The sequence below is a fragment of the Papilio polytes genome, unplaced genomic scaffold (genome assembly GCF_000836215.1).
Source record: "Papilio polytes unplaced genomic scaffold, Ppol_1.0 DF824169.1, whole genome shotgun sequence".
NCBI lineage: Eukaryota > Metazoa > Arthropoda > Insecta > Lepidoptera > Papilionidae > Papilio > Papilio polytes.
Genome location: NW_013525035.1, coordinates 748547 through 772445, shown reverse-complemented (window position 1 = coordinate 772445; position 23899 = coordinate 748547). Strand labels below are relative to the sequence as shown.

At 35.3% G+C, this 23899-nt stretch overlaps 3 protein-coding genes and 1 long non-coding RNA gene across 8 annotated transcripts in view; 1 reads left to right on the top strand and 3 right to left on the bottom strand.

Annotated features, from left to right (window-relative positions):
* LOC106111420 (muscle calcium channel subunit alpha-1-like) overlaps positions 1-671 on the top strand; it is a 47651-nt gene extending 46980 nt beyond the window's left edge. For all 3 annotated transcript variants that reach the window (XM_013293509.1, XM_013293508.1, XM_013293507.1), the window contains 2 exons: positions 254-320; positions 405-671. In XM_013293509.1, coding sequence (XP_013148963.1) covers positions 254-320; positions 405-476 — 139 coding nt within the window. In that variant the 3' untranslated portion in view covers positions 477-671. The remainder of the gene's footprint in view (positions 1-253; positions 321-404) is intronic.
* Positions 672-2923: 2252 nt separating this feature from the next.
* LOC106111334 (wiskott-Aldrich syndrome protein family member 1-like) lies at positions 2924-3469 on the bottom strand. The gene has a single exon (XM_013293362.1). It carries the CDS (start codon positions 3358-3360, stop codon positions 2938-2940), a length of 423 nt encoding a protein of 140 aa, XP_013148816.1. The 5' UTR covers positions 3361-3469; the 3' UTR covers positions 2924-2937.
* A 343-nt stretch (positions 3470-3812) lies between these two features.
* LOC106111338 lies at positions 3813-4718 on the bottom strand. Its single transcript, XR_001226157.1, has 2 exons — positions 4188-4718; positions 3813-4025 (listed from the first exon to the last, which is right to left on the bottom strand). It is a non-coding gene; the product is annotated as an uncharacterized LOC106111338 (long non-coding RNA).
* A 6167-nt stretch (positions 4719-10885) lies between these two features.
* LOC106111455 (paired box protein Pax-5) overlaps positions 10886-23899 on the bottom strand; it is a 75705-nt gene continuing 62691 nt past the window's right edge. For 2 of the 3 annotated variants that reach the window (XM_013293564.1, XM_013293566.1), the window contains exons 6-12: positions 22736-22841; positions 22104-22278; positions 20019-20104; positions 19097-19250; positions 16157-16288; positions 14192-14298; positions 10886-11024 (exon numbers count right to left, since the gene is read on the bottom strand). In XM_013293564.1, coding sequence (XP_013149018.1) covers positions 14192-14298; positions 16157-16288; positions 19097-19250; positions 20019-20104; positions 22104-22278; positions 22736-22841 — 760 coding nt within the window. In that variant the 3' untranslated portion in view covers positions 10886-11024. The remainder of the gene's footprint in view (positions 11025-14191; positions 14299-16156; positions 16289-19096; positions 19251-20018; positions 20105-22103; positions 22279-22735; positions 22842-23899) is intronic. The other variant, XM_013293565.1, reaches the window with a different exon arrangement.

Here is a 23899-nt window from a genome sequence, read left to right as displayed (position 1 = left end):
TCATCTGCAATTGCGGATGTCAATGCGGTCGCTTAGTCATTTCGGTGGATTCAGGCCACTTGCTCGTTTGCCACCCTTATGAGATTTTTTTTAATTACCTGAGGATTTCATGTATTCTTTTTAACATCAAAAGATTTATTCTATTCTGTACCATAATTTAAAAAAAAAATATCCATACTGTTCTTCTCTATTAAAAAACATAATTGTCTAACAGATTATATTACTATATACCTAATGTGGGTGCTTTTTACAGCGCCGCGAATCAAATAATATTGCAAGAGCGGAAAATGAAAACTGTTGGGAACGGACCGAGCGAAGTGGTAAGTCAAATTTAATACAACGCCATCTAGTTAAAATCCCAACAACTTTACGAGCGGTTTGTTATAATTATTTTTTTATTACAGGACAGTATATTTGCCCGCCAGTATCATCCGTTCCATCAGCCAGCGATGCAACCTCCTCCGAGAAAAAAATAAATTTAACAGCATTATATTTTTTGGCTTCTAGTTAACCCTATACTGGTTGGCAACCGTGTAGGATTTTTTTGTACCCGTTTAGGGTTTTTGGGCTGCCCAAGACTGGGCTGGTGCTGACGAGAGATGTTGATTTTGTAAATAGAAAATTTTAGTGTGGAAATGTAAAGCTTTGTTTACAATGTTGAAATGAAAAAAACTTTCGATTTAAAAAAAAAAACATTATTTTGAGTATCTAATCTATGATGACCAATGATATTTTTCTTCCATGATTTTTTAACTTTTATGAGTTATTGATGTTATTTTTTATGTTTTTTAAATGAAAAAAAAAACACGTTTTTTTAATATTTGGATGACGGAGTGCCTGTAGATTTCAGGGTAAATGGAGATAGAGAGAAAAATAAATTTTGTAACTCGCATATTGTGCCCAAAATGTAATTTTAAATAAAAAATATAGAATCTATTAAATTTCAAATAATATTATAATATTAGGATCTAATAAAGATTATAAACCACCTAATGTATTGGCTTTTTATATTTGAGGCGTAGAAGCCGACTTTTATATTTATTGTTTTTTGTATAAATCGACTATGAAGAAATTTGTATTTTCTATTGGAATGTTTAAATACTAATTTTGCGACAAGGATTGTTTATACAAGTACAGTCGGGTAATTTAGCGGTGTTACTTTTAAATGCTACCATCGTTTTGTATTGGCACTCCTTGTCTATACGCGAGTGTCTTGCTTTTTCTAAATATCAAGTTTGTGCAACTCACTGGTACTCCATTGGTAGGTAAGAGGCGGAGTTCATCTCGCAAGAAACAAGGCAATTCTGAAATTGACACACCGCAGATTTCCTCGACTGTACAAAAAAAAATGTTAGTTAGTTATGTATTATTGACTATGTTTTAAAAATGTAGGTTTTATGTATTTAAATTATGTAAAATTATATAAAAACCTTACTATTTATTAATTTGTTTTTAATGTAATGCGGCAATGTGCCTTAAAATTGAAGAAATAGGAAATATATTTATGAATTTGTGCCAAAATGTGCGATTTATATATTTTGTAATCGATTTTTTGCTGTCTGTATATCTTTCCATACGTATTTCATATAAACATTCGATATTCTTAAGTATATAATGTGTAACTTAGTTTTTCTTCCATTTATATGAGAAAGTGCGTTTTCTAGTCATTGTCTATCGCTTCTTTAGATTATGTTATCGAAGTATATATATTATATTTTAATGTTGTATTTTGTATAAAATATACTATAACTGTTAGTGCTATTAAATTTTTAAAACAACATATTTTTTTATTTATTAACCTAAAGAAATAAATGAAGTTGAAATAAGCGCCATCTATTATCGCGAAATGCACATCAACATAAAATTAAGAACGACCACTTTACGCACGACAGAGGCCGTTAAGCGTTAGAACTACAACATATTTCTTATATCACCGAGATTTATTTTCTCTTGATGAAAAGCGACAAGTAACAATTTTTACAGCGCCCTCTATCGGACATTAAGACTTATAGTATGTATTGTTGACGAGTTTGTCGTAAATTTATTTATTTATTTATTTTTTATTTAAATTGTATTTCTTAGGCCCCTAAACAGGTAATATTTCAAAGATCACAAATAATTTCTGCTTTTCTAATACAAAAACTACCACTGCAAAAGAATAATAATCAAGGAGAAGTAGACAGGATCGCAATATGAAATATTATTTGAGTTTTTTAATTTATTTCAATGGTTTTGTCATCATTTACATAACAAAATATAGGAAAACAACAACTTTTAAATTACTATTAATATGATTTGGGAGTACGGTTTCATTCCATTTGATCTTTTGAAGCAATAATTTTGGGTCCGCTGCCTTTCGTGGAACCAAGTTTGTTTCGTATTTCAGATTTTAATTCACATATTAATTTATCAACTTCCTCCTCCATTACGTTTTCATATTCGTCTTTATCCATGTCTTCACTTGTATTATTTCTAGATTCAGAAGAACAACATGATTCTTCAAAATCAAACAGATTTTGTAGCTCTGGGATTTTGTTAGTTATTTTCTCGATATCTTCACGTGTGAAATTAATATCTTTAACGATGATGGTCTTCACTTGGCATGGCGTACAGGAGTATGCGCTGGCTCCTGAACCCTGAACTGGTAAACAGGGGGTGTCGGAGGCGCGGTTGGCCATCTGCATTTCCTTCATAGATGTCTCTGCATTCGACGACAGCTCGCAAATCTCGTTTTGTAGCTTCTTTATCAAATTCTCTAGTTTCGCAATGCGCTTCTCAAAATTTATATTCGATCTTTTCTTAACTGTAGTTTGGCAGTTTTTCTCTTTACTACGAAATCGATCTAATATATTTTCAAAGAACGGTTTCTTAATTTGGCATGGATTTTTTGCTTTATCCTTCGACGTTTTCTTTCTAGGGGCCTTGCAGGGGTCCATTTTATTCTCGATATCTTTTCATTCTTTCTCTACACTCCTCTAGTTTGAATCGCTTTGCTTGCTCCTCACAGGGGTCGGGTGAAGGTGGGGGCGGAATGGAGGGCGTGGGCGCACAGCCGGGCCAGGGCAGGTCAGGGTGCGCGGCTACTGAGGCCTCAACGTCGTCACACCTGGCGGTTCCCGTCACCTGGCGCTTAACTTCACACACAACCGGTAGGTCGTGGATTTTTATTGGAACAGGTGGGTTTTTTACCTTTTCTATGCAGATAGCGGTACACTCTGGTGGTGGCGGCGGCTGCTGGACGGGTGGCTTTTCACAGATCTTCACTCCAGCCTTTTCGAGCTGTTTGCGCTTCTGTACTTGGCACGGATCGGGCGGGGGAGGTTCAGGGGTTGGCTCTACGTGACATTTTTTTGTTTTCATGGTACATTGAGCATATCAATCATGGTTTCTGTGTTTATTATTAATTTTGAAAATTTACTGTTGGTTTTTGAGTGATGTTGTTTGTCAGATGTCAGTCTTCTTTTTACGGAGGAGATAACCACTCGAATGTGCCAGTCTTTGATAGCCTGTTAATGAAGGCTAAAAGAGTATTTACTTTATTTAACGTTGAAAAGACATCTAAAAGTTTGAGGACCATCGGAACGGTGAAGTTTTATGATCTTAGAACCCTCTTCCTTATGGATGTTAATGATTCGGTAAACTATTTCATCTATATTTGATCAAAGGCTTAAGAAGGAGAGAACACTTTTATTCTTCGACACACAAAAAGTGGCAAGAAACCTGATGTTTCGGACATTTTTGCAACATTTGATGTAATTGAAAACTACGACTGTAGAAGAATGTGATTCAAAAACGCAAATTAAAAAAGTTACTAGTATTAATTTACTTTATTACACTTGTGTAGTTCACAGTACTTTTATACATTTAATTTTCTTCGATTCTGTCCTCCTCCTTTACGATCACAGGGTTCTTTATTTTTTCCGAGCAGAGGAACGGTGTGGAAACATGCCTCTTGTAGAAATTACACTTTGTACTGCAGGAATCGTTGTTTTCACATGGCTTTACATAGATGACGCTACTTGTATCTGAAAAAGATTTTGTTTTTAAATGTAATAATTACACTAATTAAAAATAGACTCATATGTATTAAATAATCATGAAGTAAAAGAAAATTGGATATTTTCTTAACGTCTAGCTTGGTTTTTAACGTCTAAAGTAGGGCTAAGATAGCATATGATAAAACTTACTATTCTTGTTTACTTTTGTATCTTTAAGAAGTCCCAAACGATAATTTTCATTACAACCTTTTGTGTCATTTCTTTTAGTTACATTACGTTTTACTTCATCTAATAGACAAGAAGTAAGATCGTCCATGATTTGATTTTGCTTTAGCTATAATTTATGAAATGTTTGGTTCAATGTTTTATGGTTCTTCTGGTTTCTCAACGTCTTCGAAATTGCAGCAAGGTCGTTCAGGGGTGCACTGACATGAACCGTCTACGTCATCAATCTTTCCGTGACATTGACCATTAGGTTGATTCTTCCCAGTCTTTCCCTTAGCAGCAGCTTGTCCTAGATTTTCGATATCCTCAGTATACGGCATCACACACGGTAGACATCTCATCTGCATATTTTTGTTATCGTTGCAATTATCCTCAGACATTTTGAATTGGATGGATGTGAAATATGATAAAAGTTACATGGTATAATTTAAAATGTTTTCTTGCTTTTATTATAAATATTGAAATGGAGAAATGAAAGACAGATGTTTGATTAGAGGATTAAGAAAGTGGCCAGTTGTTTCTGCCAGTATGAAGGTCCGTGTCAAAATTATTTACTGTGGTAAGTTTTATCTGTGGATTTTCTCGCGAAATTCTATGAGTGCAAAAAAAGTTAGGAGGTAAGATTATAAACAAACTTTAAGCAATTAAAATAATATTACTTGAAACCAAGTTATCTTATTATTTGTATCAGTATAAAATAGAAAATGTAAAGATGTTTTAGACAAATATTTTATAACTATCTAATAAAACTTGAATTAGTTTTAAATCACGGAGTTTAAGTATAAGGGTAGGGGGCAATAAATTTGAATAGAGAGACAATCATCAACGCCCATGGACATCCGCAATACCTGAAGAACTCCAGGTGCGTTGCCTTCAAAGAAATTGTATATTGATTACTGTTACCAATAACTTATCTACCTATTAGATTAAGGGGACCAGGTGCGCAGGGCACCCTCCACCCAGGTGGACTGACGACTTAGTGCGCACGGTGGGATGTCGTTGGATCCGGAAAGCGGAGGGCCGCATTCTGTGGACGTTATTGAGGAAGCCCCATGTCCAAAAGTATACGTATAAAGGCTAATGATAATGCTTTAATGATAAAAAATTGTTGAATTACAATATGTAATTAAAATAACAAATGATCAGTTTCTTTTTGGCAGCATACTTTCAACGGTCTCACTATCGTCACTGTCATCCAAATCTTCAGATTGTGAACTGGATTTGGAATTTTTCGACTTGTAAGATCCGTTCGTTGTATCATCGTCTCTAAAGATCGAGAAAATTTTCGACTTGATAGCTGTGAACATGCTGTTTGTTTGCTGCGGTGGCTCTTGGATAGCGATGTTCGAAAAGTCTGGTGATTTGTATTTTCTACTACAAGAACAAATATTAACAGTCGAAAATGATGCGTGTGGTGAATCTTTGCCAAGCTTAGTTCCACGTTTAGCTCTTTCATTCTTACTCGGACCTTGCTCGACCATCGATAACGGTAAACTGTTCTTTCTCATCAAGTAACTCAAAGGTGTCTCGATGCTTTTGTCTTCGTAAACCTTAACAGGTGTTAGTGTGTCATCCGTGTTGCACGATTGAGTTCTATGGTTGACCGCGTCTAAAAGTCTGACACTCTCGCGTGTTATATAAGTGGTTGCGTCTTTGGTTTTAGCATAAATACATCCGAAGAAACCTTTGGCCATCGAGGTAAAATCATCCGAAGTTTTACTAATGGGTATCGTTTCTTTCCGATCTACCTTCATTTTAATCACGCTTAATTCGCTATGTGTTAAATGTGCTGTGGAAGGAATTACTTTAACTTTCATACAGTTTTGTATGTTTCGAGGTTTGCTATTGAATCCGTAATACGCGTTGATGTTCCTCTGCGACTCCGTCAATAGATTGCTTGCGCTGATCTTCTCTTCGTCGATTGAGTTAGACGGTCGGTCTTGAGATTCCGGTCGCATATATTGCATGTTGATTTTCGACGGACATTTGTCGAGGTTTAAAACAGAGAAATGATCCTGAATCATAGTCACGGACTCGCTTAAGATCATTGTATTCGAGCAGTAGCTTGGTTTATTTTTGCACTCCTTCTTTTTTTCTTCAGACCCTGTACAACTCATTACTTTCTCAGCGCTTACAGTGGTAGAATCTGGTCTGTCTGGAGGGGGAGAGAAGGCATTACAGCTTTGGTTTTGACAAATGGAGTGTTTGGATTTTGAATCGTCTCTGAACGGACATTTTTCTAGACCGGCAGGAGTATTCTGGCTATCCGGAGAGTTAGATTTAGAGTCATCTCTGAATGGACATGAATTAGAAGGTTTACCAGAACTTGATTTTGAATCGTCTCTGAATGGACACTTTTGGTATTCCGATTGTTTATTCTGGTCACTAGTGGAATCAGTTTTCGAATGATCTCTAAATGGACATTTAATTTGAGAATCGGATTCAGGAGATTTAGGTATTTCTTCCGAGTATGGACACTTTTGCAGATCGGAGAGAGATTTTTTTGCTTGTGGTGCGATAGAACAACAAGATTGTCTTGCTTCCTTTTTTTGTGGAGGTTTCAAAGCATCCTGGTCGCAAATTGGCGCTCTCAATACGGTTGCACAGCACCTCGTCGGGTCATTAGTCATACAAGAATGTTTTACTTCAGCATCTGCGCCTTTATTTGAGCTCTTACCCGTAGTTCCGCAGATATCTTTGGTATCCTTGCTTACAGTAGGCGCTGGAGCGGGCCGTTTAGGCGCCAGGCTTGTACTAGAAAATATACTTGCGCAAATTTTCTTCGTTTCCAAACTCATATTGGAATCATTTTTGAGTTTACACGATTTTGGTTTAGGAGGTTTCGTGTTACCTTCACATACTTCTGTTTTAGTTTTATCCTCACACGCATTGGCTTCTTTTTTATCTGATTTACATGAACTTTGATAATTCTTTGCTGGATCGTCATTACTACGGCTACTGTTTCCGCATAGATAAGGAACTATAGTATGCTGATTGTTGTCCGTTAAATCAATAGTAAGGTAAGAAGAATTTTCTCCTTTGAGTACATTTGTATTGAGTATATTCTTCGAAATACGCTGTTCTAAATTAGCAGGACTAACGGAGAACGTCTGAGGGTAAGGTTCTATAATCTCATGACTATAAAACAGATTTTCGCTTAATGTTTTTGATAAAGTGGTGGAATAATTTGAATAATTTTCTATTATGTTGTCTTCTATGAAAGATGTTTCTGTTGATTTACAATTTCTTTTATCTGGTATAATTTGTGCGTAGTCTAAGATCCTGCCGGAATTCGAATCGATATCGTCTACGGTTGTGGAGTATAGAGTATTTCTAGAGTCTTCAGAATCAGGTATGATAATCAAACTGGCCTCACTGTCCTGGTCCATAGAGGTCTCGGACAGATCCGATTCCATATATTTATTGTGTCTATTCATTTTGTAGATAGATTTTCCCTACTAAGTTTCAGATGGTGATGACTGAACATCGTTCTTAATGTTTTTTTACCTTGGTAAAATTTACATTGTTTAAACGGTTTTTTTCAATAACTTGTATTGGCACTGATTTATTACATTGTTATTCAATATGTTAAGTATAAAACTAGTTAATTTTTTCAATAAATAATTGTCACTTTGACGTACTTTCTTCTTTTTGTCAGTTAGTTTCTTCTTAAATTCTATTAAAATATATGCGACCTATTTTAATTATTATTTTAGCTTGATCACTGATCTCTATATAAATGGATCGGCGATGGCTTGGAAGACTTTTGGCTTTATTTTTCTTAATGATAAAAGGTTTTATCGTATAAAATCAACCACAAAATAGGCTTGTAGCCTATCCATATGTAATTGTCAGTGTTTATCATTAGTATTTTATCATTTAGTTGCAAAAGAATGTTTTGTTACTGAAGCTGTCATTTATATTGGCATTACTTAACAAATCCTTAGTGTTAGAGCGGGTGCATACCTTTGAATAAACTATCGCACGACAGTTGTGCGATTGTCGATTGTTTGGTAGCCAATTCGACTGTTTAGTTGCATAACTAATCGAGTAGTGTGCGCTTCATAGGAATCAAGCGAGATTAAACGGTTGTGCGATAGTTTAGTCAACTTAATGCTGAGGAAACCGGTCATTAGATATGTAAATAAAACGTATTCTTATAAATTCATATGCCTTTATTTCGTACTGGTGCGTTTGCCTTACAAATATACTTAGTACAAATTAAAACAAAATTGAATTATTATCATCTATTATAAAGACGCGTATATCACTAAGTTGATATGCTTTCGAATAATCAAAAGCGAAATAATACAAGAATAATGTAAAACAATATATAAAGAAGAATTACACTGGTTTCGTCTTCTAGGCAATTAAGGTCATCGCTCATTAATCGCATTTATCCACAGACATTACGTAAACTTCGGCTTCTAACACGTTCCGTACGTTACGAGAAGATTTTTTTATAGGAAAAGCGGGAAAACGAGCAGCAGATTTCTTTTTAAATGATCTGATGCCCATGAAATTCGGCAACGCCAGGGAGATTGCAGATGGTATCTGTTTGTGCGGTAGCTAGTAGTCTTAGCCCTGATGCGGGGGTTGATAATCTACAAAAGAGATATATTCCAGATATCCTTGGTTCATAGTTTAATGTTGATAAACGGAACGTGTTAAAATAATCTTTTGACACTCTTAGTTTTAGACGCAACTAATTTAGGTTAATGTTTGCGTCACCTAATTGGTGTAATGAGCGATAACCTTTACAATAAAAAAATGGAATTAATTAACTAATTACAAATAAGAATCTATTTAAGATACAAATATTCTTTGAAATACAATTTTTAACTACATCTGTATAGACATAAAAATATTTAAAACCCTAGAAGACGATCCTTGCATCTTTGGCAAATGAGATTGCATAGTAAATACGCTATATTGTATGAACAGATATAAAGATGTGCTTAGATAAATGTCACTTGTTAAATTAGTGGCAATGTAAACCCACTGTTATTAACTTATTATGATAGTATTTATAACTAGATGTTTGAGACTTCGTCCACGTGAAATACAATAGTAAAAAATGCCTAGTTTTTGAGTTATTTCAATACATACAATAATACAAATCTTTTCTCTTTATTATATGTATAGATTTTAAAAAGTCATAGTTAACTTGCCCTTATCCCTTACGGAGGGTCTTAATGTGCTGCTCCATACATCTCTATCAGCCGTCATCTGAATCCACTCCTTTCTTAAGCATATCCTCTTCACACAATCCATACTTTCTTCGGTCTTTTTCTTTTGTAACCATCCACATACTTCTTAGATTTAAAGTACTCTGATGATTATTTTAAAGTTTATATGATCTGTAAGGCTGTTTATATTTATTCTGTATAGTAAGACAGTATAATTGGCGATATTGAATTCCGCTGATTTTGAGACGTTACTACCCATACTGGCTTACTTTAAAATATTAGTTGAGAATTTACTGGAATGTGACTTAGTACGTTTGTTTAATTGTACGGTATATTATCTTACTAATATTATAAATGATAGTTTAGATGGATGTTTGTTACTTTGTAGTCTAAACGGCTGAACGGATTTCGATGCAATTTGGCATATATGTAGAAGGTACTGGAAGAACACATAAGCACTTTTGTTTTTTTAATCCACGCGGACGGAGTCGCGGGCGAAAGCTATTACATTCCTTCTAATTTTTTTTTTATTTTGACGGTACATTTCAAGCTAGTAATGACGTCATACAGTAATCAAAAAAGGTTTATGAAAATTGTTGCTAAATTCGTTGAAGTGTTTTAGTAATTCCGTGTAGCTGAGTTTTTTGCCAATAGCGTAATTTATCTAAACACATCTAAGATATTACAATATTGAAAGTCTTTGGCGCATCTCTAAACTGTATGTTAAATGTTTTTGAAACAAATTAAACATGTGTTACATACAAAATATTCTAGCTGCGGAAAAAAGACAATAAAAAAAAAACAACGTAAATACTAAGGCGATATTTACAAAATAATATTAACTAATAAAATAATGGACGGAAAAGATAAGATTTTGAATCTAAATAAAAGAAAAAAATAATACTAAAAACATTTTGAACATATCAATATATTAATCTGTAATGTTCAAATTATATTTGTATACATTTGTCACAATAATAAGCTAATTTAATATAAAAAAGTAAAAAAAGGAAACACATTTAATCTCATAGTAATTTCATTTATACAATTCGAGGTCAAAAAGACCTTTAGACGTTCAGCTTCCTTTGGGAGCGAAAATAAATATGAAAAAAGAAACTACAATACAAAATAAGTTAAACTATGAAAATAATCCACTTGTGCAAAAGACATCTAAATAAAATCGAATTTCACTAAACATTAAGAATAACTATACTATTTGTAGTTAAATTGAGGTAAAGAAAATGAAAGAATACATTATTTATGTCATTAAATGTAGTTACATTTAAAACCATCAACATACATTTATTTACATCTTACACTAAATGAAAGATCTTATAAACTTTGGCTCTCTCAATTTAACTAAATAATGAGTATAAATGAAATATAAAATTAAATGTAACAATTTTTGAGAAAGCATTCGTAGCATACTGACCGCGGAAGTTTAAAAAAAACGATTAACAATTGTACATAATACGTTGATATCTACATATGAGATTATCTAAAGGAATGGATTGAGTTAAATGAACACTCACAATTTGATATACAAATGTCCTATCACTTTGTTTGTTCGTTGCTCGCCGGCAGCTATTGTTGGCACGGCGTCCGTTGATATCTGCGGAAAAAACAAACATAAGAAAATACGACCCAAATATCATTTTTAAGATAAATTCAGAAACTTCTCATATCAAATTTTAAGGTATACTTTATAGTATTTATACAAACAGAGTATTTATAAAATATCTATCGTCCGCGACTAAGCTTGCGTTAAAAAAGGTTATGCCTTCTTCTAGATTATGTTTTAGATCTATGGTAAATTTCAGCGAGATTTGTTGAATAATTCTGGACATTACTTGATAACAAACATCCATTTATACACCTAAAGTTTCACATTTATAGTTGTGAAATAAAGTGGAAAATTTACAAAACCGTCGTAAGACCTGTAATGATATATGGATCTGAACGTTGGGCAGTAAAGGACGGATGAAAGAAGACTACAAGTGGTAGATGCGAATGTTAAGATGGATGTGTGGTAACACGAATGGATAAGATACGAAATGAGTATATTAGAGGAAGTTCGAGAGAAGCCCCAGTGGTTGAGAAGGTAAGGAGTAAAAGGTTAGCATGGGGGCATGTTATGAGGAGGGATGTATCGCTTGTTACAAGAACGTTAGTTATGAGTGCGGTACACCGGTAGAGATAGACGCAGAAAGAGATGAATGGAAAGGTGTCATGATCAAGGGAGTGATGACAGATGACGTATGATAGAGTTATTTAGGGGACAACAACCTGTTGCGCCGCTACGGGAGTAGGATAAGGAGAAAGATGATGAGCTGTTGCTCGCGACTTTGCCCTCGTAGTATAATATTAGATTAAACTGTTTTTTTTTTTTAATTTTTATGTTGTTCTAGAAATCTATTTAAATGTAAAACAATATCAATTGAAACAATAAATTAATGCACTTTCGCACATTTGTCGTACTTTCCTTTATTCCTCCCTCAGGAGTGTAGACAAAGGGCCGGGCGAGGTCCCGCGGGAAGGGACTAACTTATGGGCATTAAATTTAAGTGATTCTACTCCGATCGCTTTTAAAGTTTTTCTAGCTTAAGGGGAGATTGGAAACAGTTGAACAGATTTAAGGGAAGTCAAGGATTGAAAATTATGTTTACTTATATAAAAGTAAGAAATAACTTAGTTTAGATTTCTTTTTTATATGGAAACAAAACCTTTGGTTTCTTCTACTATGTTATGCATTTAATAAATTACTAAAGATTATGCGTTAACTAGGTAATGTTCAAAAACAATAATTATCTAATCTTCTTAATCTAAACTGATATTATAAAGTGGATAGATTTATTTTTTCTTTCACTTTTAGAAAGTCAATTTATCTATGAGTAACATAGGCTGTATTAATATTTTTTAGTTTCACAAGGTCGAAATCAGGAGCAACAGCTATAGTTTATCTAAATAAAATATATTAGTTTGATAAATGAAGTATCGAATTCAATTTGTATGAAGGCAAATGCCGTACTTAACAGACAGGTATCGTAGTGAAACAAACACGCAGAGAACAATTTTGAACTATCGATATTCGGTTTAAATAATTATCGAACTCAACTAAAATTATTATTTTCTTATCAACTAATTTAGAGGACAATTCTATTATAGTTTAGAGAATTTAGCGATGACAGAAATAATATCGAAATTTAATTCGATTACGTACGGCTGTAGTAGTAATAAACATTTATTTAGTCTCATTATTTGTTATGGTCATTATTCATTTGAGAAAGCAGTGTTTTTTTCAGTCCATAAGTTATAACTATGAATCTATCGATTCCAACTTCTATAAGAATAAAAATCGAAAATCGATAAGATTCATGACTGATTTTACACAACCATCATCCACTTGCCCTTATCCCTTATGGAGGGTCGGCACAGTATGTGCTGCTCTTCCATACGTCTCTATCAGCCGTCATATCTGAATCCACTCCTTTCTTAAGCATATCTTCCTTCACACAATCCATCCATACTTTCTTCGGTCTTCCTCTTCCTTTGTAGCCATCCACATTCAATCTCAACACTTTCTGGTTTATGTCCCCATCATTTCGTCGCATAATATGTCCATACCACGCTAACCTTTTGCTTCTCAATTTCTCCACCACTGGCGCTACTTTCAAACTTCCTCTAATGTACACATTCTTAACTTTATCCAATCTGATGATGATTTTACACAACCATCCCTACTAAATTTGAAGTGAATTGTCAAACTAATCTATTTTATTAAGACACACGATAGCAGGTGTATCGCTATAATCTAGCTATAGCAGCCTCCCTAGACAAATTAACTTTCGATTAGCTATATCGTTAGAAGAATCAACAAAATGTGTCAAAACGTATAAGGAATGAGCATGATAAGCACGTGACATCAAATGTTAGTGTCAGTTTCATACATTTTTGACTTTTGTACTTCGCGCTTCGCTACACTCTTGATACGAATATAACTTTATGTAAAGGGGTGTACAGCTATAATCGTCCGTTTCAACAACAAATCCGAGCAGAACAAATGAAGAATGTAGAGAATGCAGAAGGCGGGCAAACCGCAGCCGCCAACGCGCGCTCGCAGCGGCCGTGATAAAGTGTTACAGATTTATTCAGTACACGCGGCCATTTGTAACTCGCCACTTGTTAAATGGGCCAACGGTTTAAAGGCTGTAAAATCCGACCAGAAACGTAATGTACGTGCGGTCGAAGGTTCCGCTGAAGTACGTCTCGGGAGAACGTGATTTAGAATTAAGGTGGATTTAAATTTTATAAACAATTAACTTATTTAACGATACCAAACCATGTTTGTTTACAAAACGATGTTTTAATCAATTTGATACAAGTATAACTGATCAAAATATCATAACAGCAATCCGAAAACATGACCCTTGTGTTTAGAGGTCTAAAAAGGATCATACTATAGATTTATAAAGACCATCGATCTAACATTATAAATGCGAAAGGATAGATGGACGTTTGTAAGAGTTTGTAGCCTAAACAGCTGAATTCCTTTCGATGAAATTTGGTTTATATGTACGTTGATAGTCTGGAAGAACATATAGGCTACTCACTTTTGTATTTTTTTATTCCACGCGGACAAAGTCTCGGGCGAAATCTAGCATAGTTATACATCCCTTACTAACTAACATAATACTTGAATTTATTGTACATTTCCCCTACTATTTACTAATAATAAAGTGATTTGAAAAAAATTAAAAAAAAAACTGGAACATTTCTTACTCACCACTTGGACAGCAAGCCAGTAGTGTGTGAGTAGGGTGCGCCGTACGGCGAGTACTGGGAGTAAGGCGCCGCATATGCGTACTCGCTGGCAAGTGTCGTCGTGCCTGGAATTAAAAAAAAACCTTACTATAACTGTTTAAAAATGATTCCCTTAAATGCATGATGCATTTATATATCAGTCTTTTCTTCTTTACACAATAGACTGTTTTGAGAAATCATTTTTTTCTTTATTTTCCCTTGATTTATGTTGAATTTACTACCCTTTATTTATCGTATTTTAAAAGAAAATTCAACCATTTAAGGGTTAGGAAGAACTATTCTGTTCATTAACATAAGAAAGTGGTATGGAAGTGTCTCCACGGTCTATAATTTAAAAAACAAGCATATAATCTCATCCAAGTATACCAACATTCAGTTAACACGACACGCCTCTGAGGTATTTAAAATATACAAGACACGCCCCTTGCCCGCCACATAGAGCGAAACCACTCTCAACCACCCTGTAGATGACACTTTAATATTTATAACCGAAATAAGCCTCCAAACCCGTTTGAAGACGCCTCGGATCGCTACGGTTCGTTACTCGTCTTAGACAAAGCCCGTATGGCTCTCCCCTGCCCCCCACCGTCTCCCTCCCCTGTCTCCCTCCCCTCGCTAAAATTATTTGCATAGCCCCGAATGAGCTATTAAAGATGTCTCCCCATCTCCGCGTAAGCAGATTGCGGTAGATTAGAAGACTGAGCGTGGTGCGGTTTTGTTGGTGAGAGAACGCGGAAAGCGTATTGTGTATTATAAATGCGTTCACATTTTGGCATGAATTTTTAAAAACTGAAAGCTGTTATGTGTTTTTGTTAATCGGAAATAGCGAGTTGTGATTTTTATTTTTATTTTCGTATGGAATAAAATAATTCGCTTTATACTTAGATGAAAAAATAAACATTTTGAATTTCTTGATTCTAAAGATCTCTCAAAATTGTTACTGTTGTTGGCATAACACATAAAGTGAAACTTTTACCTTAAATTGTTTATTTAATACTTGTATTTTATTTATTTTATATTTAATACTTATTTTCATTTATTTTTCTATACAAAAGATTCTCTTTTTTATTATTGTTTATCGTAATTTCGTAAAACTCCCGCGAATCTTGTGTCACTATACACATAGTCTAGCGTAAAATGCCCTTGTTATGCTATTTTAGAACAAGCAATCCGAACATAAAGTCCATTTTACTGTATCAAGTTAGTTTTTTTATAAAATTTCCGTTAAAAGGCATCGGAGGAAAATTGGATTTTGTTAGGAGTGGCTTCGGATAGTGCTCAAGTTGTGGTCGAGTTTTCCTCGAGTTTAAAAAGTTTGAAGTGATTTAGTTAAAAAATTACGGAAATCATTTAAGTAATTAAGTAAAAAAGTAAACTTTAAGATAAAATTAGCTTATTTATTATATACATTTCTATATAAGAATAATTTTATTTTCTTTACGCCTAGCACACGTAAGATACACTTAACACATATTCTTAAGACTTTAGGTAATAAGTAATAAAAAAAATACTGCAAGTTTTGCACTCTCAGGTAAGTTCATTACGCTTCAACTTAGCAATTTTAAACAGAATTATTTAACCAACAATATGACTATGTCTATACCAACTAGTGAGCCAGCCCGGTTGCCTATAGCCTAGTCAACTTAGGGTAGGCTCCCCCCCCTCAGACCTGGCTGGGTCGCGAAAGATTGCGCGAGTGTTCCCGTGGCCCAGCTATCGGCGGACAGGTGGAACACCGCTGGGTTTTTAGTGGGTATTCTGGCCACGTCTTATCTTTTGGCTGACGAGTCCCACATACACTCCTAGCAACGGGGAGAATGCGTAAAGGCATTTTCCCAGTGAGAGAGAAAAAGGCTCCCCCCTCAGTAGGGACATATATTGAGCTGGTGATGATGATGATGATGATTTTCGTGTATAACTTACCATCGTAATGTGCATAAGGTGGGTATGGCGGCGCGGGCGGCTGCAGCACGACGAGCGCGGCGGCGTCGGGGCTGGCCGCCGCCGACGGAGGCTCGCCCGCGCCGCCGTTAGACCCCGTCGAGTCATTCGTAGCTGTAAAAGTATGTTACAGTTAAACTACTAAATATTCACACAATCTCGTTAATACAGTTTAAACAGTAATTTTATAGAGGTACTAGCTGTTGCTCGCGACTTCGTCCGTGTGGAATTAAAAAGTGATAAAACACATAACCTAAGTTACTCACGGATAACGAAGCTTTTAAATGGTGAAAGTGTTTTTGAAATCAAAGACACAAAAATACAATTCTTTCCTCTTTATATATCTTGATATTCTTGATAATTACAAACGTGTGGTAGCATTATCGAAGGCTAAAACTGCAGAGGGTCTATCACGAATATTTCCGTGCCAATTGCGAGAACAGATACCTAACGTTTTCGACATTTGTATGAGATTTGTTAGAGTTTTACATCTCATAAGACATTCATAATATACATTTTGTCGATGACGTTATTTTTCCAACAATATTCATAACAAGCCCTCTAATTAAATGAGTTGTCTGATGTTTATTTTCAGTAAATGATGGGGACTGCACTATTAAACAAAAGCTGGCTATGGTACGAATTAATCTATCGTTTAAAGACAGTCCAACTTGATGTAAAATTATGGGTTCCCTAACTTCTTCAGTATCTATACTGTTATAACAAAGCATAAACACACACTTCTTTGTTGCCTAAGATGTCAGCAATTACAGCATGTTTTTGAATAATTCTTTTTTTTAATAAAAAGCCCTTCACTTACGTCACGCTTTAAGCTATAAGTTTTAACGCCTTTAAACTTAGGGGTTAATATTTTGGAAAAAACCCTAATGTGGGAAAGAGACCTTAAGTTGCTGCCAACATAAAGGAATCAAGGTTGTCATTATTTCATGTTATTTTCACATTTGCAATTGATAATTTGACACATGTAAACAATAAAATTTTCATAATTTTATGCGGATGAAGTCGCACGGGAACAGCTAGTCTTTAATAAATAGAGGATGCAAAAATCTATTTCGTTGCAAAAGCAATAGGAATCGTGTTAAAAAAGGAAGCTCCGTTTTTCGATGTAGCATGTATAAATCTCTTTGATGGTTGTTTTTTTCGCAGCAGTGATCGATAGCGTCCATTGCGCGCCGGCCGAGGCGTGTCGGTGCGCGCGCTAGATTTATGCCGGGCTTGGATGTCGTGAAATTGCACTTTGTCGACAATATTTAATCGTTACCCTTTTAGGTTACGGTGGTTTTGCAAAAAAGGTTATTTCTAAGTTCAATTGATTGTAAAAAAGTGCAAGAAACTATAATTTTGTACTATTTTTAGTTGAAAAAAATATTAGTCCTCAAAACAATAATAGTACTTTTGATTTTTTTAATTATATAGTCACTTGCTTTCGCCTGCGACTCCTAACGTGAGGAATTAAAAAAAAAAAACAAAATTATTAGCCAATGGTATTCCAGACTATCCTCTACATCTATACCGAATTTCATCAAGATCCGTTCAGCAATTTAGACTACAAACTAACAAACATCCATCCATCCAAAATTTCGCATTTATAATATTTGCAAGATTTCTTCAATGGATTCCGTCCTTATAAAATATCTCCAACACGTTAGTATCGGAACTCATTTCCCACGTGACTGTAGAGTCAATCGTAACGGATATCGCTGAGAGTAACCGCGGAGTGCGGTCAGCCGCGTGGGAAGAACTATTGAAAATTCATTGACACCTGCTAGCATCAAATATTAATAAAGACGCATGGATAATTGAAGACTAATTTAATCAACGCCATCTTACAGAAGAATAATTAAATGAGAAAAGTGTGGACTTTTACAACCAAAAAAGAGCTATAACCTTATAACAAGGATAACCATAAAATAGATAGTTAACAATCTATACTATTATAATAAAGCGTAAACACACTTTTCTTTGTTGCCTAAGATGTAAGCAAATACAGAATATTTTTGAATAATTCCTTTTTTAACAAAAAGCCTTACTTACATCACGATTTAGGCTATATATTTTAACGCCATTAAACTTAGAGGGTAAATATTTTGGATAATAACCCTAATGTGGGAAAGAGACCATAAGTTGCTGCCAACATCAAAGAATTAAGATAGATAGCAATGGTTTATCATCAAGTCATGTAATTTTGACATTTGTAATTGATAATTTGACACATATAAACAATAAAAAAAATCATAATTTTCTGCGGATGAAGTCGCATGGGAACAGCTAGTATTGAATAGAATTTCAAGAGAACTTGGAACATTTTCTGTTCAACTATACCCATTGTGACACAAAATGTAACTAGTAAGTATGGGATCGCATTCCCTCGTGTTGTGTTACTGAGAGCATCAGGATGCGGTCACCTCGGGGATTGTGTTCGCTTCCGACTGAGTCCATTGTTTATTAACGAATATAACTGTGTTTCACGACTTCGCCCGCGTTTAATTAAAAAATGTAGTCTATGGCCACAGATAAATTACCTTTCTAAGCGTGTAAAAATTTTCTAAATCGATCCAGTAGTTTTTGAGTTATTTCAATACATACAAAAATACAGAATTAAAATTCTTTCCTTCTTTATAATAATAGTCTAGATGCCTATTGGCATGTTTTGAAGAGGAGTGGAACGCATTTAACAAGAAAGACGTTAGTTATGAGTGTACACCGGTAGAGGTAGACGTAGAAAGAGATGGATTGCGTAAAAGGATGATCAAGAAGGGAGTGACTGAGACGATGATAGTTTTTTGGAGGACGAAAACCCGGTCCTACGGGAGTAGGATAAGGAGGAAATGAAAAGACGAAAGAATATCGTTTAGAAGTTCTTTTAAGGAGTAGAATATGTAGTGTGTAGTGTATAGTTACCGGAGTGCGGAGTGTAGTGTGGATGCGCGGCGTGCTCGTAGGGCGCGTCGAACAGCTCGCCGTAGTAGCCCGCCGCGCCGCCCGCGCCGCCCGCCCCGCCCAGCTCCGACAGCAACTTGTACTCGTCTTTCAGACTCCATTTAGATGACCAAAGCTAAACATATAAAACATGTAACTAAGTGCCCAGCTGAAAGCAGTTTTAAACATCACCACTATACGTCAGAAAGGCTCGGGGCCTACCCTAAGTTAGGGTACTAGGACATGTGTTCCCGTGACCCAGCCGTCGGCGGTCAGGAGGAAAACCGCTTGATTTTTAGTGGGTATTCCGGCCACGTCTGTACTTTTTTGGCCGGTGAGTCCCAGATACCCCCCTGGTAACGGGGGGATGCGTAAATGCATTTTCCCAGCGAGAAAAAAAAAAAAAGGTACTAGGACATAGTCAACCACGCTGCACAGCGGGTTGACTTCACTCATATCTTTGAATTTCTTTACCGATATGTGAAGTAAGTTAGTAAGCGTAAGTTTTAAACCTTTAATAAAAATGTACAACTGTTTAGTCTCGCTTTGATTTATATGAGTTTATATGGAGGTGCTACTCGATTTTTTTTAGTTGTGCAAACAGTTAAATTGGTTGCGAAACAATCCACAATCACACAACTCGTGTGCGATTGTGTCCGCTCTAAAGAAGAGGAGACTCTTGGTCTCTACCTTTTGTTACATTATTTTCTCTGTACGATAGTAAAAATTGATTTTTTGTATGTTCTTGTACCGAAGGATTAATAAATAATATTCTGTGCTATGAATAAAAACAGAGGTTTTTTTATGTATGCGACGCGAAAGTATAGAACAAAAAAAGTTAATGCATTAATAAAAGTAACTGGCAACTTTGTATAGTCGAGTTTTAAAAATGTATTGTACTTACGTTAGAGTATATTTGGTCACCATTGTAATGACTTCTTTGTCTTTTGACGTCGTCTTCTGAATGGCTGTTGAAGTCTCTGTTCTCATCTGTTGACAATAAAACGAATAGATTCATTATTTTATATATTAATTAAATGAGTAACAAGAAGAACGTTAGTTATGAGTGTGGTACAGGTAGAGGAAGACGTAGATAGATTGTTTGCTTGAAAGGGGACTTGATCAAAAAGGGAGTGACTGAGATGACTGTTTTTAGAGCCAAATAAGTTTGTAAATTAATTCGTTTCTAAATTTGGTTCAAAATACATTCATATCTACCTAACAACTACCTTTTAACAGTGGTAGTGCCCGCTTTAACATCTTCGCACGAATGGGCCGGCACGCCCGGAGTAATACCACGACCACACAGAAAACAGGCGTGAAGTGGAAGCAATTCCGCGTTTCGTCTGATGAGTGTGGTGCCGGAGGCCTAACTTTAGTCCCTTTTCCTTTCCACCCTTTTCTTAAGGGGAAAGGATGGGAGGGAAAAGTGGATTTGACGGTGGAGGAGACGCATAGGAAGGGGAAATGTCCTCTTTATGTGCGTCTCCTCCTCCGTCAATTAGGGTAGGCAACGCATCTGCAATTGCGGATGTTGTTGGATGATGATTTAGGTGGCCGCTTGCTCGTTTGTCACCTCGTATTATAAAAAAAAAAAAAACCTAATTGTACAGTTTCAAAAACATGTTTTCATTAAATTTTAAAGTTCCTATTGGGATTTTACTCTAGATCTTATTAAGCGTGCATACAAGCAGCGAGTTTTACTCTACCATAAAGTGTAGTAAGAATTTGAAGAGAAATTATAAGGTAATATGGGCAGAATTTGTGCTGGGGATATAATAGCACAGTAAATCTTGCCGGTTCCGCTGAGTGCACCGCGCTGGCTAGAGGACGCTAGTGATGTGCTGTCTTAAAATAATTATCGATATATTTGTTAACTAAAAGTTATTTTACTTTAAATACAATTATAAGAAATGGAGAACGCACTTAATTGAGAAAACTTTTATGTAATAAATAGAAAATTCCATACATTATGCAAAATGATTAAGCAAATGTTTTTAAGATTAAGTTATGTTTTTAAAATTTTGATCATTAGTAAAAATACGAGTACATGTAATATTTTAAGACTAAAAAAAGGAGGTTTTATACATATGTGGCTTTACATGCTGTTGCTCGCGAACTTCTCTGCGTGGAATAAAAATAAAAGTTAAAAATACAGCCTATGTTACTCAGTGATTACGTAGCTTATTAAAGGTGGAAGAAATTTTGAAATCTACCCAGTAGTTTTAGAGTCATTTCAATACATAAAAAAATACAAATCTTCTCCTATTTGAATAGATTTAAAAGTTTATCGATATTGTCACATCACTGTAGCACCATTCTCGTAAGGCACAGCGCCTGCTCTAATCCGTGTACCTCTATATAATTACTTACAACTTTTACAGCACACTTTGTGCCCAACTTTATAACGTACGAGTTCAACCGACCGTTACAATATCTTTATTTTTGGAATCCTTTAAAATTCCACTTCTGTTTTACATTTTACTAAGTAATGTGTTTTCATATGTTAAGATTTAATTAAACATTAATATTGTCTTTAGTATGGATGGATTGTGTGAAAGAGGATATGCTTAAGAAAGGAGTGGATTCAGATGACGGCTGATAGAGATGTATGGAGCAGCACATACTGTGCCGACCCTCCGTAAGGGATAAGGGCAAATGGATGATGATTGTCTTCAGTATAACTAAAGTTTATCATAACAACCCTATAGAAGTAAGAAGAAAGAAGTAAACAATCAGAAAATAAGACAGACAGAAATTGTTCGGGTAAATTGGAGAAAATTCAAATTTGTTATGACCAAACTGTACTGTGTAAAACTTTAAAACTTTGGGCCTGTTCCATCACTGGCTGATAGAGTCTCAGATAGCTTAAAAATGACGTCACTGCCAGATAAGGGAACAAAATCCGACATTTCCATCACATATTTTACACGTTAGAATGTTGTCAGAAAATTTACAATTTAGTATGACAGGTCCTTAGTCTTCTTACCTTGGTCCTCATGTCGTTTCCTCTTGAGTCCAGCATTACTGCCGTTGTGAAGGCCGTCCACTTGCTCGATGCCGAGGATTCCGTTGATGCTATAGCTGCCTGTGTTGGCGACGTGCTCCGCCGCTGGAGACAGCACTGCCGTGGTTCCCGGCGCGTTGCCCGCGTGGGTTATTACCTGATGGCAGATTGCAAAATTGTAATCATGCTTAATATTATAAATGCGAAAGTTTAGATGGATGAATGGATATTTGTTAGAATATGTAGTATAAACGGCTCGAGGGATTTCGATGAAATTTGGTATAGACGTAGTCTGGAAGAATACATAGGCTAATCACTTTTTTTTTAATTTCACGCTGACAGAATCTCGGGCGAAAGCTAGTTATTAAATAGATTCTATCGATGAAAATAATTTCTTTGATGTGTTTCGAAATTTTGTTGAAGGATGATCAACATTATTAACACACTTTTTTCTTCTAGAAATAAGATAAATTCTTTACTATGCGTACCTTATTACCTGCGCAGTCTTTTGTTGGTAAAATTGGTGGTCATTGTTACTCTATTAACGTCTTAATTTCCACTAACAAAAGTTCACTTTGTTCCGACAATCATACATAGGAAAGATCTACACTTACGGAGACGACGCTGCCTTGTGCTGAGCTGATCTCTTGTTCCTGCTGTTGTTGCTGCTGCTGGTTGTGCGCATGCTTCGCCTTCTCCGCAGCCTTGTTACGGACGATCCTGGCGACAAAATATCTTTTAAAATACGCAGCTCTAAACACATTACAGAAGACTACGCTGCAGTGTTCTATTTGATAGGATATGTAAGATTTTAATGTAGTATTTCTTTACTATGATTTTATGACTTCAAGTAATACACTGGTATGTTGAATAGAATAAAATAGATCCTAATAGACAGTAGAATTCGATGGTAATCGAAGTCTTAAGGGTTACTTCTCCCACCGGTACCACGATCTAAAAACATACACAATCTTTTATCAAATTGCTCTCAGATATAATAAACATTATAATAACAAATCAAGATATCATCGGGCAATAGAAATTGTAGCAAAACATGTATATTCCATTACCATTTTGAACCCTCAAAAAAGTATAGGGTCATCAATTAAACTCTGTGGTCGGGAAGTTCCCGCGAACGTTCGAGAATGAAAGCGGCACGTGCAGCGACATCTATTGGCAATATACGTGCGTACGTCACGATTTGTAACGCTTCCTATTCTTTGTTACTGCGGTTCGGTTAAAAAATGACTCTTGCGAAGGCAAATTTGTTTATTGGGGTACGAAAATGTGAATAAAAATTTAGCGAGGAATTATTACTATAATGTCTATAATATATTTAGTTACCTATTTGTTAATACCTGTGCTACATACTTTTCAACCTTAGTTTATCCGCAAAATGATTTAAAACTCGAAAATACGAATTAAATCACATATTTGTCCAATTAAAGACTTAGGGATGTCCTACCACTAGCTCATATAGCTTAAAAATGACGTCAGATAAGGAAACAAAATGCGATATTTTACAGGTTGGATTGTTGTTAACAATTTGGTGGGACAAGCCCTTGATATTACCAACATATTGCATTGTAATTGCAAGATTTTCGACATAAGGTAAGCAAATTAGGTACACCGCGCCGATGATGTCATTATTTTGTTTGGCGGCCATTTGCCGACGTCGCGGGATGACAGTTCATTTCCCGCCATGATGGATAATGGCGCTCGGTGAGTTATTGCCAGTATCTCTCGGGTCGACATATGCAAAAATTGTTTTACGAACT